General features: G+C 44.0%; 1 protein-coding gene across 2 annotated transcripts; it reads right to left on the reverse strand.

The window, feature by feature from the left end:
* Window positions 1-654: 654 nt before the first annotated feature.
* dcxr (dicarbonyl/L-xylulose reductase) lies at window positions 655-15,548 on the reverse strand. 2 transcript variants are annotated; one of them, XM_046357178.1, is made up of 9 exons: window positions 15,372-15,548; window positions 15,089-15,157; window positions 14,725-14,822; window positions 7,681-7,838; window positions 6,003-6,045; window positions 5,795-5,894; window positions 5,588-5,652; window positions 2,872-2,989; window positions 655-1,288 (listed from the first exon to the last, which is right to left on the reverse strand). In XM_046357178.1, exons 2-9 carry the CDS (start codon window positions 15,138-15,140, stop codon window positions 1,185-1,187), a joined length of 738 nt encoding a protein of 245 aa, XP_046213134.1. In that variant the 5' UTR covers window positions 15,141-15,157; window positions 15,372-15,548; the 3' UTR covers window positions 655-1,184. The 2 variants fall into 2 exon arrangements, with proteins under 2 accessions (XP_046213134.1, XP_046213132.1); XM_046357176.1 differs by lacking the exon at window positions 15,372-15,548 and having other exon boundaries at window positions 15,089-15,350.
* Window positions 15,549-16,265: the final 717 nt, after the last annotated feature.

Here is a 16,265-nt window from a genome sequence, read left to right on the forward strand (position 1 = left end):
TCAGCAAGGGCATTGAAGATGAAACGTGGCTGGGTCTTTCAGCATGACCATGATCCCAAACATCCCAAACACACGATAAGATGCACTCACACCTGCCTGCTGCCATTCCTGAGCAAGCTCTGTCCGCGTGGTGCACTAATCCCTCAGCTGAATCAACTTTAGGAGATGGTCCTGGCGCTTGCTGAACTTTCTTGGGCGCCCTGAAGCTTTCTTCACAACATTTGAACCACTCTCCTTGAAGTTCTTGATGATCCAATAAATGTTAGATTTAGGTGCAATCTCACTGGCAGCAATATCCTTGCCTGTGAAGCCCTTTTTGTGCAAAGCAATGATGACGGCACGTGTTTCTTTGCAGGTAACCATGGTTGACAGAGATCAAACAATGATTCCAAGCACCACCCTCCTTTTGAAGCTTCCAGTCTGTTATTTGAACTCAATCAGCATGACAGAGTGAGCCTTGTCAACACTCACACCTGTGTTAACGAGAGAATCACTGACATGATGTCAGCTGGTCCTTTTGTGGCTGGGCTGAAATGCAGTGGAAATTATTTTGGGGGATTTCGTTCATTTGCATGGCAAAGAGGGATTTTGCGATCACTCTTCATAACATTCTGGAGTATATGCAAATTGCAATCATATAAACTGGAGGCAGCAGACTTTGTGAAAATTTATATTTGTGTCATTCTCAAAAACATTTGGTCACGACTGTATATTACAATAGTCTCATCCAGCAGTTCTCTCTATAATCTAACACACACCCACAATCTGCAAAAAATAAACAATTGCTTACGGTTACAACAAACAGGGCAGCTCATTTATTTTATTTTATTTTACCTTTATTTAACCAGGCAAGTCAGTTAAGGACATATTCTTATTTTGATGACGGCCTGGGAACAATGGGTTAACTGCCTGTTCAGGGGCAGAACAACAGATTTGTACCTTGTCAGCTCGGGGGTTTGAACTCGCAACCTTCCAGTTACTAGTCCAACACTCTAACCACTAGGCTACGCTGCCGCCCCAAAAGACTCATTCTATTGTTCTGGGTGACACATGTAATCAGTAACATAAAACAAAATCAAGTCCGAATATAATCAGTGCTTGAAGAGGAATTAAATGGGTACAAGTGGACACCATGGAAAATGACTACGCCAGCCAATCAGAAGGCAGAATGAGAAGGTGAGAGGTTAGCAGGCCAGGAAGCCCCCGTCCACAGGCAGGGTTACACCGTTGGTCATAGAACTCTTATCGCTGAGCAGGAATAGGATAGAGTTCACCACATCCTCCACCTCTGCAGAGAGGAACACACACAAACAATAATAATAATACACACACACACACACAACCATAAAGTAACACACCTCCACATCATAATGTGCCGCTTTCACATGATAAAGAGTGGGGTTGGGCAGTCTGTGTGTCAGATGTTCATGGTTAGCTGTGTTAATAAAAACAAGAACATATAATATACAGTATAGAGTGCATTCGGAAAATATTTAGATCCCTTGACTTCTTCAGCATTTTGTTACGTTACAGCCTTATTCTAAAATGGATTCAATTGTTTTTTTCCCCTCGTCAATCTACACACAATACCCCATAATAACAAAAGTAAAACCAGTTTACTTATTTTTTGGAGGGCAAAAATGTTTAAACGGAAATATCGCATTTACATAAGTTTTCAGACCCTTTACTCAGTACTTCGTTGAAGCACCTTTGGCAGCAATTACAGCCTCAAGTCTTGTCACACGTGCATTTGGGGAGTTTCTCCCATTTTTCTCTGCAGATCCTCTCAAGCTTTGTCAGGTTGGATGGGGAGGATTGCTGCACAGCTATTGTCACGTCTCTCCAGAGATGTTTGATTGGCTTCAAGTCTGGGCTCTGGCTGGGCCACTCAAGGACATTAAGACTCGTTCTGAAGCCATTCCTGCATTTTCTTGGCTGGTGCTTAGGGTTGTTGTCCTGTTGAAAGGTGAACCTTCACCCCAGTCTGTGGTCCTTAACACTCTGGAGCAGGTTTTCATCAAGGAGCTCTCTAAACTTTGTTCCGTTCATCTTTCCCTCGATCCTGACTAGTCTCCCAGTCCCTGCCACTGAAGAGTGGCTCCCATCTGACCACTCTACCAAGGCCTGAATGGTGGAGTGCTGCAGAGATGGGAGAATCTTCCAGGACAACCATCGCACAGAGAAACTCTGGAGCTCTGTCAGAGTGACAATCAGGTTCTTGGTCACCTCTCTGACCAAGGCTCTTCTCCCCAATTGCTCAGTTTGAACGGGCGGCCAGCTCTAGGAAGAGTGTTGGTGGTTCCAAACTTCTTCCATTTAAGAATGATGGAGACCACTGTGTTCTTGGGGACCTTCAATGCTGCAGACATTTTTGGTACCCTTCCACAGATCTGTGCCTTAACACAATCCTGTCTCGGAGCTCTACGGACAGTTCCTTCAACCGCATGGCTTGATTTTTGCTCTGACATTCACAGTCAGCTGTTGGACCTTATATAGACAGGTTTGTGCCTTTCCAAATCATGTCCAATCAATCAAATTTACCACAGGTAGACTCCAATCAAGTTGTAGAAACATCTCAAGGATGATCAATGGAAACAGGATGCATCGGAGCTCAATTTCGAGTCTCATAGCAAAGGGTCTGAATACTTATGTAAATAAGGTGTTTCAGTTTTTCCCCCTCATTTCTAAAAACCTGTTTTTGCTTTATCATTATGGGGTATTGTATGTAGATTCATGAGAGAAAAAACAATGTAATCCATTTCAGAATAAGGCTGTAATGTAACAAAATGTGGAAAAAGTCAAGGGGTCTGAATACTTTCCCGAATGCACTGTATAAATAACTTATTATTAACAAAACAACATGTATGTGACCTGCGAATCGTCCCAGAGGGATGCGTGAGGTCATGGTCTTGGCCTTGCTAGGGTCATTCCATGCCAGTCTCCCCATCTTAGTCATCACGACTGTGGGGTTCACACTGTTCACACGGATCTAGCAAGAAACAAGTATACCCCAACAATCAATACTTATTAGTCAATACAGCGGTAGCCTCGCAGTTAAGAGTGTTGGGCCAGTAACCAAAAGGTTGCGGGTTCAAATCCCCAAGCTGACTAGGTGAAAACTCTGTCCTTGTGCCCTTGAGCAAGGCACTAAACACTAGTCCCTGTAGATAATCAATACATCAAATCAATACAGTGCCAAGTGAAGGTCTACACACCTCTTGCAGTCTTCACATTTTTCTGCCTTAAAATTGAAACAAATATTACATTTTTTATTTTTTATTCTACCGATGTAAACAAACTACTACAGATTTCCAAATAATTATTTTATATGAAGAGGTCTTGATTGCGTGTCTTCACACCCCAGAGTTAATGGTAGAATCTTATTCAAAATGTTTCACAGCTGTAATGGCTGCCATAGGTGCTTCCACCAACTTCCCAAACTCTTAGGCAGTGGCGTGTCCAGAACATTTTGAATGGGGTGGCCAAGGTGGGGAACAGACCCAGTTTAGGGGGGACATAACACTTTGAACCTTTATTGATGCAAGGTGTAATTGTTATATATAATTATGAAGGTTCAATGCATTAAATGCTTCAGCTTAGGTTTGGTACATGAATACAAACACTAACATTGATTAAAGGTCAGGGTTTTAAATAAGGGTATTAGCATACAGCAGTACATTTACTTGAAAGTACCATCCAGAGTGTGAATTATACCCTGACATTCGGGGGGGGTCTATTTTCTTCTTTTCCTGCACTTGCACAATGTTTTGGTTGTGGTCTTTATGGTAAAGATGTCATGTAACTGTAAAAATGTATTACCTTTTAATGTGTCGTGAACACAACCTGTCATGATGTTTTTATCTGATTGTCAAACAAATCACTTCAAAACGTAGGTTATCTACGCATGTTCGTCTACTCCAAAATAAGTCCAGCATCTGAGCAGTGCACTGTGCACCTACCATTTGAATGGAAATGACATCTTTTACAAACACTATATGTCTAATAACATTCAGTTTACAAAGGGTTGTGTATTCATGGATGCAAAAGGAAGCTATACTTCCCCAAATATTTTAACAATAAAAAAAGAAACTTAAAAATATATATTTCTCATTCCTGTTTCATAATTTCCCTTCAATTAGCAAGAGGCTGAATCCATTTCACCAGAGAACGCATCCGAGCAAGGCAAACAGCGCCCCTCTTTCTTAGTATCTGTAGCCCATGTATCTGATGCAGTCTGGCCAAAAAGAATATGACATGTCATGCTATTTTTAGCCAGACAGGATCATATACATGGGCTCCACATATATTTTTACATTTACATTTTAGTCATTTAGCAGACGCTCTTATCCAGAGCGACTTACAGTTAGTGTATTCATCTTAAGATAGCTAGGTGGGACGACATACACTGAGTGTACAAAACTCCTTCTCTTGACATAAACTGATCAGGTAAATCCAGGTGAAAGCTATGATCCCTTATTGATGTCACTTGTTAAATCCACTTCAATCAGTGTAGATGAAGGGGAGGAGACAGGTTAAAGAAGGATTTTTAAATCTTAGAACTGCAACGCTGCTGGGTTTTTCCACGCTCAACAGTTTCCCGTGTGTATCAAGAATGGTCCACCATCCAAAACACATCCAGCCAACTTAACACAACTGTGGGAAACATTGGAGTCCATCATCCCTGTGGAACACTTTCAACACCTTTTTCTGAAGGCTAAAGGGGGTGCAACTCAATATTAGGAAGGTGTTCCTAATGTTTGGTACACTCAGTGTATCTCAGTCCTAGTAAGTACATTTTTCCTCAATAAAGTATCTATCAGCAAGTAGTGGGGAAACGTCAAGTGTGAGTGTCAGATCACAAAGGGGGATACTCTTTGAAGAGGTAGGGCTTCAGATGTTTTTGGAAGATGGGGAGGGACTCTGCTGTCCTAGCTTCAGGGGCGATGTTTCGCTCGCTCGGATGCTTTCTCCGGTGAGATTGATGAGTCTTACTGTTGGTGCGCGTCTTGGTCAAAATTATGAATATATTCAGAGACGACCGATCAGATCTCAGAATTTCTTGGGGGAGGCCAATCAGATTTCAGGGGAGGCCGTGGCCACACTGGGCCGCCACTGCGACATATATCCATCGTTTTTGTATAAATTGCTCAAACTCAGTACATTTGGTTGAAGTCATTGATGGGCAGCAATATTCAAACCTTGCCTCTGATTTTCAAACAGATTTAAGTCAGGATGGAGACTGGACAATTCGGGAACAGTCAACACCTATTGGAAAGCCATTCTGGTGTCTTTGGCATAAAAACATTTGTAATTGTCCTGCTGAAAAATAAAACTATCCCAGGGTTAGGTATTAAGAAGACTGAGGCAGTTATTCCTCTAGCTTTTTATCTGGGCTTTGCTCCTTTCATGTTTCTTTTGATCTTGACAAACTCCCCAGTCCCTGCCGGTGACAAGAATACCCATAACATGATGCCACCACAATACAACTGTTGCAGACAGAGGTTTAAATGTACTGGTCTGATATCAGAAGAACCATGTGTGTCTTGATGTGTGCTCTCTGCTATTGGGTCAGTCCTCCTGTAGTTACCTGATAGGGTCCAAGCTCCAGGGCCATAACCTTAGTCAGCATGTCCAGAGCACCTTTAGTGGCACCTGCACACACAGACAGACAGTATGCATTCAAATATCAACTACATCAAGATGTAGTGAGTTAATTGATATAATCGAGCTATAGCTGAGATATGTTTTGATGGGATGTATGTGCTGCTCTGTCTGGTCCCTGTCGGTGACTTACAGTAGACGGTGTGGTCTTGGAGGGCACACTGAGACGCCTGGCTGGAGATGTTCACTATGGAGCCTCCTGTTCCTCTGGCCTTCATACCCCGAGCCACAATCTACCCACACACACACACAGAGAATGCACAGTGAGTATGGAGAAACTGTTAAGTTACCTATAACTATGTTACAGGGAGCCAATTCAATTTCTGACAGCCTTTTCTTACCTGAGAGACATGGAGGACAGCCTTCACGTTGATGTTAAAGGATCTGGGAATTGAAAGAAAGAAAGAAAAAAATTAATGGGATTTATGAGATATTCCTATTAATGTCCAGATAGCCTTCTATGTTTGGAATATTTCTGTTGTGTAACTAGCCACACAGAGGTAACACAGTTTAAACCTTGTTTATTTAAACCATCTTATCTGGAAAGCTATTTGTAAACCATGTTTAAATAAACAGGTGTAATATGTACACTACCTTTCAAACGTTTGGGGTCACATAAAAAATGTCCTTGTTTTTGAAAGAAAAGCAATTTTTTGCCCATTAAAATAATATAAAATTGATCAGAAATACAGTGTAGACATTGTCAATGTTGTAAATGACTATTGTAGCTGGAAACTGCTGATTTTTAATGGAATATCTACATAGGCGTACAGAGGCCCATTATCAACAACCATCACTCCTGTGTTCAATGGCACGTTGTGTTAGCTAATCCAAGTTTATCATTTTAAAAAGCCTAATTGATCATTAGAAAACCCTTTTGCAACTATGTTAGCACAGCTGAAAACTGTTGTTCTGTTTAAAGAAGCAATAAAACTGGCCTTCTTTAGACTAGTTGAGTATCTGAAGCATCAGCATTTGTGGGTTCGATTACAGGCTCAAAATGGCCAGAAATAAAGACCTTTCTTCTGAAACTCATTAGTCTAGTCTTGTTCTGAGAAATTAAGGCTATTCCATGCGAGAAATTGCTAAGAAACTGAAGATCACGTATAACACTGTGTACTGCTCCCTTCACAGAACAGCGCAACGCAAACAGGTTCTAACCAGAATAGAAAGAGTGGGAGGCACAACGGAGCAAGAGGACAAGTTTTCTAATGATCAATTAACCTTTTAAAATGATAAACTTAGCAAACACAACATGCCATTGGTTGCTGATAATGGGCCTCTGTACGCCTATGTGGATATTCCATTTAAAAAAATTGCTGTTCCCAGCTACAATAGTCATTTACAACATTAACAATGTCTACACTGTATTTCTGATCAATCTGATGTTATTTTAATGGACAAAGTGTTTTCTTTCAAAAACAAGGACCTTTCTAAGTGACCTCAAACTTTTGAACGGTAGTGTAGGTCTAATACAAAGTCCTTCTACTGAGTCTTGAGTGACTTGTGTTTCACTTCTATGAATATGAATTACAATCACAACATGATTTAGAGCAGTGGTTCTCAACTGGTTTTGCCTCGGGACCCAAATTGGACCAGGTTGTCTCAGTTGCGACCCAATATTCTCATTGCGATACAAAATTGCCGAAATGCCACATGGAAAGCTATTTTTACTGCTATATTGACAGTAATGTAGCAATTTATATGACAAGGGATCAACATTCCGACCATTTCCATTAACAATAATCAATTTTGATCGATGAAAAATGTTAGTAAGCTCACTGGTTTGAAAACACAAAAAAATCTAACAAATACACTAAATAGGCTGCTAAAAGCTCTGCTGAAAATACTAATTGAATTTACAAAAATTCTGACAAATTGTTTAAACAAAATGTAGATTCATTATCATTTCCACACACTTTCTAACTGGCTTTAGTAGTTGTTTTTTGAAACCTATCCGCCCCCCCCAAACCAGTTGATAATTTCTGATTTAAAGGACAGCGATGAGAGCATCTTTACATGTCAAACTGGTCGGGGGTGACCTCTAGGAAAGGCTGCAGCGTGGCATAGGCTGCGTTATTCACCAGCAGATCCACATTACCGCCGGCCTCCCGTAGCGCCTCCTCTGTGGCCCCCCAGTCGCCGAGGTTCACACACACCGGCTTGATGGACGGACACTGCAGGGAACAACCAGCACCAGAACCAATCACACAGAGAGAAAAGACAGCAGAGAGAATCACCCCAACGAATCACCACAAAGAATCTCCCATCATCTCTCGTCACGGAGCCGAAACAATGGGACATGGAGGTGAAAAGAGCAGCAGGGAAAACTAGCTAGCCTCTAATGATATGCATATAGGGCTAGTGGAGAGGAGAGGTCCTATAAGGGGACAATAGAGCATGCAACTGGGGGGGTCCAGACCCTGAGCAGTGGAGGGGGGGCTGGGCGGGGTTGTAGGGACACGAGGGTCATAACGCAGAGGAGGATGGGGAGGACCATCCTACTCAGTGAATTTCTGAAAATAAATTGGATAAAACTATACTAAATATATTCACGTCACCAAATAACTAATTAAAAGACACTGTTTGCAATGAAGTTCTACAGGTCTACAGTAGCCTCAACAGCACCATGGTGTAGCTGGAGGACAGCTATTTTCCGTCCTCCTCTGTGTACATTGACTTAAATACAAAACCTAGGAGGCTCATGGTTCTCACCTTCTATAGATTTACTGTCATGGCCAAAAGTTGAGAATGACACAAATATTAATTTTCACAAAGTCTGCTGCCTCCAGTTTGTATGATGGCAATTTGCATATACTCCAGAATGTTATGAAGAGTAATCAGATGAATTGCAATTAATTGCAAAATCCATCTTTGCCATGCAAATGAACTGAATCCCCCCAAAACATTTCCAATGCATTTTAGCCCTGCCACAAAAGGACCAGCTGACATCATGTCAGTGATTCTCTCGTTAACACAGGTGTGAGTGTTGACGAGGACAAGGCTGGAGATCACTCTGTCATGCTGATTGAGTTTGAATAACAGACTGGAAGCGTCAAAAAAAGGGTGGTGCTTGGATTCATTGTTTTTCCTCTGTCAACCATGGTTACCTGCAAGGAAACACGTGCCGTCATCATTGCTTTGCACAAAGAGGGCTTCACAGGCAAGGATATTGCTGCCAGTGAGATTGCACCTAAATCAAACATTTATCGGATCATCAAGAACTTCAAGGAGAGCGGTTCAATTGTTGTGAAGAAGGCTTCAGGGCACCCAAGAAAGTCCAGCAAGTGCCAGGGCCGTCTCCTAAAGTTGATTCAGCTGCAGGATCGTGGCACCACCAGTACAGAGCTTGCTCAGGAATGGCAGCAGGCAGGTGTGAGTGCATCTGCACGCACAGTGAGGCAAAGACTTTTGGAGGATGGCCTGGTGTCAAGAAGGGCAGCAAAGAAGCCACTTCTCTCCAGGAAAAACATTAGGGACAGACTGATATTCTGCAAAAGGTACAGGGATTGGACTGCTGAGGACTGGAGTAAAGTCATTTTCTCTGATGAATCCCCTTTCCGATGGTTTGGGGCATCTGGATAAAAGCTTGTCCGGAGAAGATAAGGTGAATGCTACCATCAGTCCTGTGTCATGCCAACAGTAAAGCATCCTGAGACCATTCATGTGTGGGGTTGCTTCTCAGCCAAGGGAGTGGGCTCACTCACAATTTTGCCTAGGAACACAGCCATGAATAAAGAATGGTACCAACACATCCTCCAAGAGCAACTTCTCCCAACCATCCAGGAACAGTTTAGTAATGAACAATGCCTTCTCCAGCATGGTGGAGCAACTTGCCATAAGGCATAAGTGATAACTAAGTGGCCCGGGGAACAAAACATTGATATTTTGGGTCCATGGCCAGGAAACTCCCCAGACCTTAATGCCATTGAGAACTTGTGGTCAATCCTCAAGAGGCGGGTGGACAAACAAAACCCCACAAATTCTGACAAACTCCAAGCATTGATTATGCAAGAATGGGCTGTCATCATCATGTGGCTCAGAAGTTAATTGACAGCATGCCAGGGCAGATTGCAGAGGTCTTGAAAAAGAAGGGTCAACACTGCAAATATTGACTCTTTGACTCTTTGACTCTTTGCTCCAACCCGACTTCCGGGTTGGAGCGAGTGGTCGCATCGGCACTTCGCTCCCGCAGGTAGAATAACTTTTTCATTACATTTCATTATATTTCATTATAGCACAATGGTTTGATTTGTCTAATCTTAACCATTTCTTCTCAGCTAGCTACATAGCCGTCTTTGTATCAAAGATAATTGCGTAATTATCGTATTTCGCCGTCCTAACGTAGTCTTCACTAGCCAGCTAGCTAACATCCACTGATTAGCTGCACTGGAGAAACTATTACACTCAACTGAACGACTTGATTAGTGTAGTGTTAGCTAGCTACATAGCTGTCTTTGCTGTCTTCGTATCTTCGTATCCAAAATAATTGTGTTGTTTAGGTTTAGAGTGTGTAGTCTTAGAGTGATTATCTTAATTTACCGAGGTTAGCTAGCCAGCTATTTGTCGTCCTTAACGTAGGAGACTCTGCTAGCTAGCCAACAGCTAGCCAACGTCTACCGAATAGACTCACAACCCGGTCGCATTCACAGGTAGTATCACATTTTCATTTCATTACAGTACAACGGTTTGATTTGTTTGATCGTAGCTAGCTACATAGCTAGCTACATAGCAGTCTTTGTATCAAAGATAACTGTGTAGTCTAGAGCGATTTTCTAGGTTAGCTAGCCAGCTATTGTCGTTCTTTTAACGTAACGTAAACAACACTACTAGCTAGCCAGCTAGCCCCCGAATAGCAGCACTGCAGAAACTATTACACTCAACGGAACGACTTGATTAGTGTAGTGTCAACAACGCACCCACTGCCAGCTAGCCTACTTCAGCAGTACTGTATCATTTTAATCATTTTAGTCAATAAGATTCTTGCTACGTAGCTTAACTTTCTGAACATTCGAGACGTGTAGTCCACTTGTCATTCCAATCTCCTTTGCATTAGCGTAGCCTCTTCTGTAGCCTGTCAACTATGTGTCTGTTTATCCCTGTTCTCTCCTCTCTGCACAGACCATACAAACGCTCCACACTGCGTGGCCGCGGCCACCCTAATCTGGTGGTCCCAGCGCGCACGACCCACGTGGAGTTCCAGGTCTCCGGTAGCCTCTGGAACTGCCAATCTGCGGTCAACAAGGCAGAGTTCATCTCAGCCTATGCCTCCCTCCAGTCCCTCGACTTCTTGGCACTGATGGAAACATGGATCACCACAGACAACACTGCTACTCCTACTGCTCTCTCTTCGTCCGCCCACGTGTTCTCGCACACCCCGAGAGCTTCTGGTCAGCGGGGTGGGGTGGTGGCACCGGGATCCTCATCTCTCCCAAGTGGTCATTCTCTCTTTCTCCCCTTACCCATCTGTCTATCGCCTCCTTTGAATTCCATGCTGTCACAGTTACCAGCCCTTTCAAGCTTAACATCCTTATAATTTATCGCCCTCCAGGTTCCCTCGGAGAGTTCATCAATGAGCTTGATGCCTTGATAAGCTCCTTTCCTGAGGACGGCTCACCTCTCACAGTTCTGGGCGACTTTAACCTCCCCACGTCTACCTTTGACTCATTCCTCTCTGCCTCCTTTCCACTCCTCTCCTCTTTTGACCTCACCCTCTCACCTTCCCCCTACTCACAAGGCAGGCAATACGCTCGACCTCATCTTTACTAGATGCTGTTCTTCCACTAACCTCATTGCAACTCCCCTCCAAGTCTCCGACCACTACCTTGTATCCTTTTCCCTCTCGCTCTCATCCAACACCTCCCACACTGCCCCTACTCGGATGGTATCGCGCCGTCCCAACCTTCGCTCTCTCTCCCCGCTACTCTCTCCTCTTCCATCCTATCATCTCTTCCCTCCGCTCAAACCTTCTCCAACCTATCTCCTGATTCTGCCTCCTCAACCCTCCTCTCCTCCCTCTCTGCATCCTTTGACTCTCTATGTCCCCTATCCTCCAGGCCGGCTCGGTCCTCCCCTCCCGCTCCGTGGCTCGATGACTCATTGCGAGCTCACAGAACAGGGCTCCGGGCAGCCGAGCGGAAATGGAGGAAAACTCGCCTCCCTGCGGACCTGGCATCCTTTCACTCCCTCCTCTCTACATTTTCCTCCTCAGTCTCTGCTGCTAAAGCCACTTTCTACCACGCTAAATTCCAAGCATCTGCCTCTAACCCTAGGAAGCTCTTTGCCACCTTCTCCTCCCTCCTGAATCCTCCTCTCCCTCCCCCCCTCCTCCCTCTCTGCAGATGACTTCGTCAACCATTTTGAAAAGAAGGTTGACGACATCCGATCCTCGTTTGCTAAGTCAAACGACACCGCTGGTTCTGCTCACACTGCCCTACCCTGGGCTCTGACCTCTTTCTCCCCTCTCTCTCCAGATGATATCTCGCGTCTTGTGACGGCCGGCCGCCCAACAACCTGCCCGCTTGACCCTATCCCCTCCTCTCTTCTCCAGACCATTTCCGGAGACCTTCTCCCTTACCTCACCTCGCTCATCAACTCATCCCTGACCGCTGGCTACGTCCCTTCCGTCTTCAAGAGAGCGAGAGTTGCACCCCTTCTGAAAAAACCTACACTCGATCCCTCCGATGTCAACAATTACAGACCAGTATCTCTTCTTTCTTTTCTCTCCAAAACTCTTGAACGTGCCGTCCTTGGCCAGCTCTCCCGCTATCTCTCTCTGAATGACCTTCTTGATCCAAATCAGTCAGGTTTCAAGACTAGTCATTCAACTGAGACTGCTCTCCTCTGTATCACGGAGGCGCTCCGCACTGCTAAAGCTAACTCTCTCTCCTCTGCTCTCATCCTTCTAGATCTATCGGCTGCCTTCGATACTGTGAACCATCAGATCCTCCTCTCCACCCTCTCCGAGTTGGGCATCTCCGGCGCGGCCCACGCTTGGATTGCGTCCTACCTGACAGGTCGCTCCTACCAGGTGGCGTGGCGAGAATCTGTCTCCTCACCACGCGCTCTCACCACTGGTGTCCCCCAGGGCTCTGTTCTAGGCCCTCTCCTATTCTCGCTATACACCAAGTCACTTGGCTCTGTCATAACCTCACATGGTATCTCCTATCATTGCTATGCAGACGACACACAACTAATCTTCTCCTTTCCCCCTTCTGATGACCAGGTGGCGAATCGCATCTGTGCATGTCTGGCAGACATATCAGTGTGGATGACGGATCACCACCTCAAGCTGAACCTCGGCAAGACGGAGCTGCTCTTCCTCCCGGGGAAGGACTGCCCGTTCCATGATCTCGCCATCACGGTTGACAACTCCATTGTGTCCTCCTCCCAGAGCGCTAAGAACCTTGGCGTGATCCTGGACAACACCCTGTCGTTCTCAACCAACATCAAGGCGGTGGCCCGTTCCTGTAGGTTCATGCTCTACAACATCCGCAGAGTACGACCCTGCCTCACACAGGAAGTGGCGCAGGTCCTAATCCAGGCACTTGTCATCGCCCGTCTGGATTACTGCAACTCGCTGTTGGCTGGGCTCCCTGCCTGTGCCATTAAACCCCTTCAACTCATCCAGAACGCCGCAGCCCGTCTGGTGTTCAACCTTCCCAAGTTCTCTCACGTCACCCCGCTCCTCCGTTCTCTCCACTGGCTTCCAGTTGAAGCTCGCATCCGCTACAAGACCATGGTGCTTGCCTACGGAGCTGTGAGGGGAACGGCACCTCAGTACCTCCAGGCTCTGATCAGGCCCTACACCCAAACAAGGGCACTGCGTTCATCCACCTCTGGCCTGCTCGCCTCCCTACCACTGAGGAAGTACAGCTCCCGCTCAGCCCAGTCAAAACTGTTCGCTGCTCTGGCCCCCCAATGGTGGAACAAACTCCCTCACGACGCCAGGACAGCGGAGTCAATCACCACCTTCCGGAGACACCTGAAATCCCACCTCTTTAAGGAATACCTAGGATAGGATAAGTAATCCCTCTCACCCCCCCCTTTAAGATTTAGATGCACTATTGTAAAGTGACTGTTCCACTGGATGTCATAAGGTGAATGCACCAATTTGTAAGTCGCTCTGGATAAGAGCGTCTGCTAAATGACTTAAATGTAAATGTGTAAATGTCAATAAAAGCCTTTGACACTTATGAAATGTTTGTAATTATACTTCAGTATTCCATAGTAACATCTGACAAAAATATCTAAAGACACTGAAGCAGCAAACTATGTGGAAATTAATATTTGTGTCATTCTCAAAACCGTTGGCCACGACTGTACATAATTATGACGACTTCCGACTTCTAAGTACAGAAAGCATACGCTACAGCTAGCCAGCACTGCAGTGCATAAAATGTGGTGACTAGTTGACTCAGAGAGAGAAAGACAATAGTTGAACAAATTCATTTCTTCAAAAATTAAGGAGAAGCTGTAGAAAGAGAGAGCTAGCTATATTTTGTTAGATTTCTTTTCAATATAACTTACTTAGCTCACTAATGCAGCTAGCTAATTTAGCCTACTCAAACAGAGAGGAATGCTATTTATGTTAGCTAACTGGCTCTTATTATTATTTGTGTTATTTCTTTAACTGAAAAGGTTATCCAACACTAAGCTAAGGCTATCCAACACTGGAACTCTTCCAAGTCAAGGTCTGCTAGATGCAGGCAAGTGTGTGCAAGGCGTTCCTGGGCATGTCACTCGCTGTCTGTTACCTTGGTTGCTCCAATTGGTCTTTTGACATGTGCACCTACATTATAAACTATAATTCGTAGGCTAGATTGTCGAAACTTCATGATGGGTATAGGGAAAATTGAGTATCACATATTAGACTAAACCTATCGATGTTACATTGAGCTGGGTGAATTAAATATGAATGACAGTCATCCAATATGCTGTAATAGAAATAAGGCCATGCTCATAATTTATTTTTATTTTTAAGACGTCTTCCCCAATCTTAAACAATACCGACACCCCACTGTTGTAGGGGCATTGGGTGTGTATGAGTGTTGCGGGGGTTACCTCCAGCAGAAGGCTGTCCAGGTCAGCCCGCGTACGTGTGACTGCCACGACCTCTGCCCCGCAGCGCGCCAGAGCAAGCGCCGTGGCCCGGCCGATGCCTGTGTGAAAATATCCATAAACACAATGACCATTATTCACTGGAGATCTCAGTGTGACGGCCAACCTGACACATACATTTCGACCGTGTTTGGGTTATTCGGTCACCCACAATCATGACAGTGGTTCTTTCAGGACACATTGGAAGTCGGCTTAGTTTGAGCTCAAAACTACTTGTTGATTTACTTGTTGTAAGTGCATTTGGTTGTGTTTTCGCAGCAAACCAGACGTCGACACTTATCTTTAAATATGGTGGTAGTTTTCTTACCTTTTCCTGCCCCCGTGACTATGGCCCGCTTGCCTGCGAAAGAGATTTCCATGGCTCTTCAGACCTTCGCTGCGAAGTTATGGGACAAGTAAATGTTGCACAATATGGAGAGCAAAGGGTGAGAGATACAATGCAACAAAATAGATCATCCGCATTCGATAAGGGCGAAATCGATACTACATGCCCTCCTCACTTTCAAATGTTGAAAAATGTCGCGTTAAAATAAATATTCGTTATATGAACAGTGCAAGATATAGTGAGCTCTATAAAGTAATTTACTTACCCAGTTGTCACTGGTTACGACAGCCGCAAAGTCATAAACCCCGCCTATTTCTACAATGTATTTTCTTAAAACGTGATTTTAAACATAACCTTAACCCTAACCACACTGCTAAATTTATGTCTAACCTTAAATTAAAACCATAAAGCACATTTTTATTCTCATGGATTTTAGCGGAAACGGATGTGGTGTATGAAGAGTGCACCTCGAAGTTGCGCAAAAAGTTAATGGATAAAAAAAGTTATTGTTCCTAGTTGACCCCTAGAAGCAACGGGTACATAGGCAACTTAATATTCAGTCTTGCATCAGAACAGAGTATTCAACAACCAACATCAAATTCACTGTAGATTGATATTTACAATCCATTTCAATATATGTATGTTTTCATGTGTATTTAGAGAGATACTTTCATTTTATAAAATATAATCTCAGTAAGCCATACTGTACAGGCCAAAGTCAATAAAACTTCAGATTTTAGTCAAAAGGCAGCCTTTTTACTCTATCAAATTATCTAGTTAGCCAAACTACATGCTAGTGATGCATGCACCATATACAGTGGGTGAAAGTATGTGCCCCCCTTTCTGATTTTCTCTATTTTTGCATATTTTTGACACTGAATGTTATCAGATCGTCAACCAAAACCTAATATTAGGTAAAGGTTTACAAATAACAAACTAAATGTATACTTAGTTTATTTATTTAATTAACACATTTATGCAACACCCAATTCCCCTGTGTGAAAAAGTTATTCCCCCTACACTAAATAACTGGTCGTGCCACCTTTAGCTGCAATGACTGCAATCAAATGCTTCCTGTAGTTGTTGATCAGTCTCTCACATCGCTGTGGAGGCATTTCGGTCCACTCTTGCATTCAGAGCTGCTTTAACTCAGGAACAT

This window comes from Oncorhynchus gorbuscha, linkage group LG07 (genome assembly GCF_021184085.1).
Source record: "Oncorhynchus gorbuscha isolate QuinsamMale2020 ecotype Even-year linkage group LG07, OgorEven_v1.0, whole genome shotgun sequence".
In the NCBI taxonomy this organism is placed as follows: Eukaryota; Metazoa; Chordata; class Actinopteri; order Salmoniformes; family Salmonidae; genus Oncorhynchus; species Oncorhynchus gorbuscha.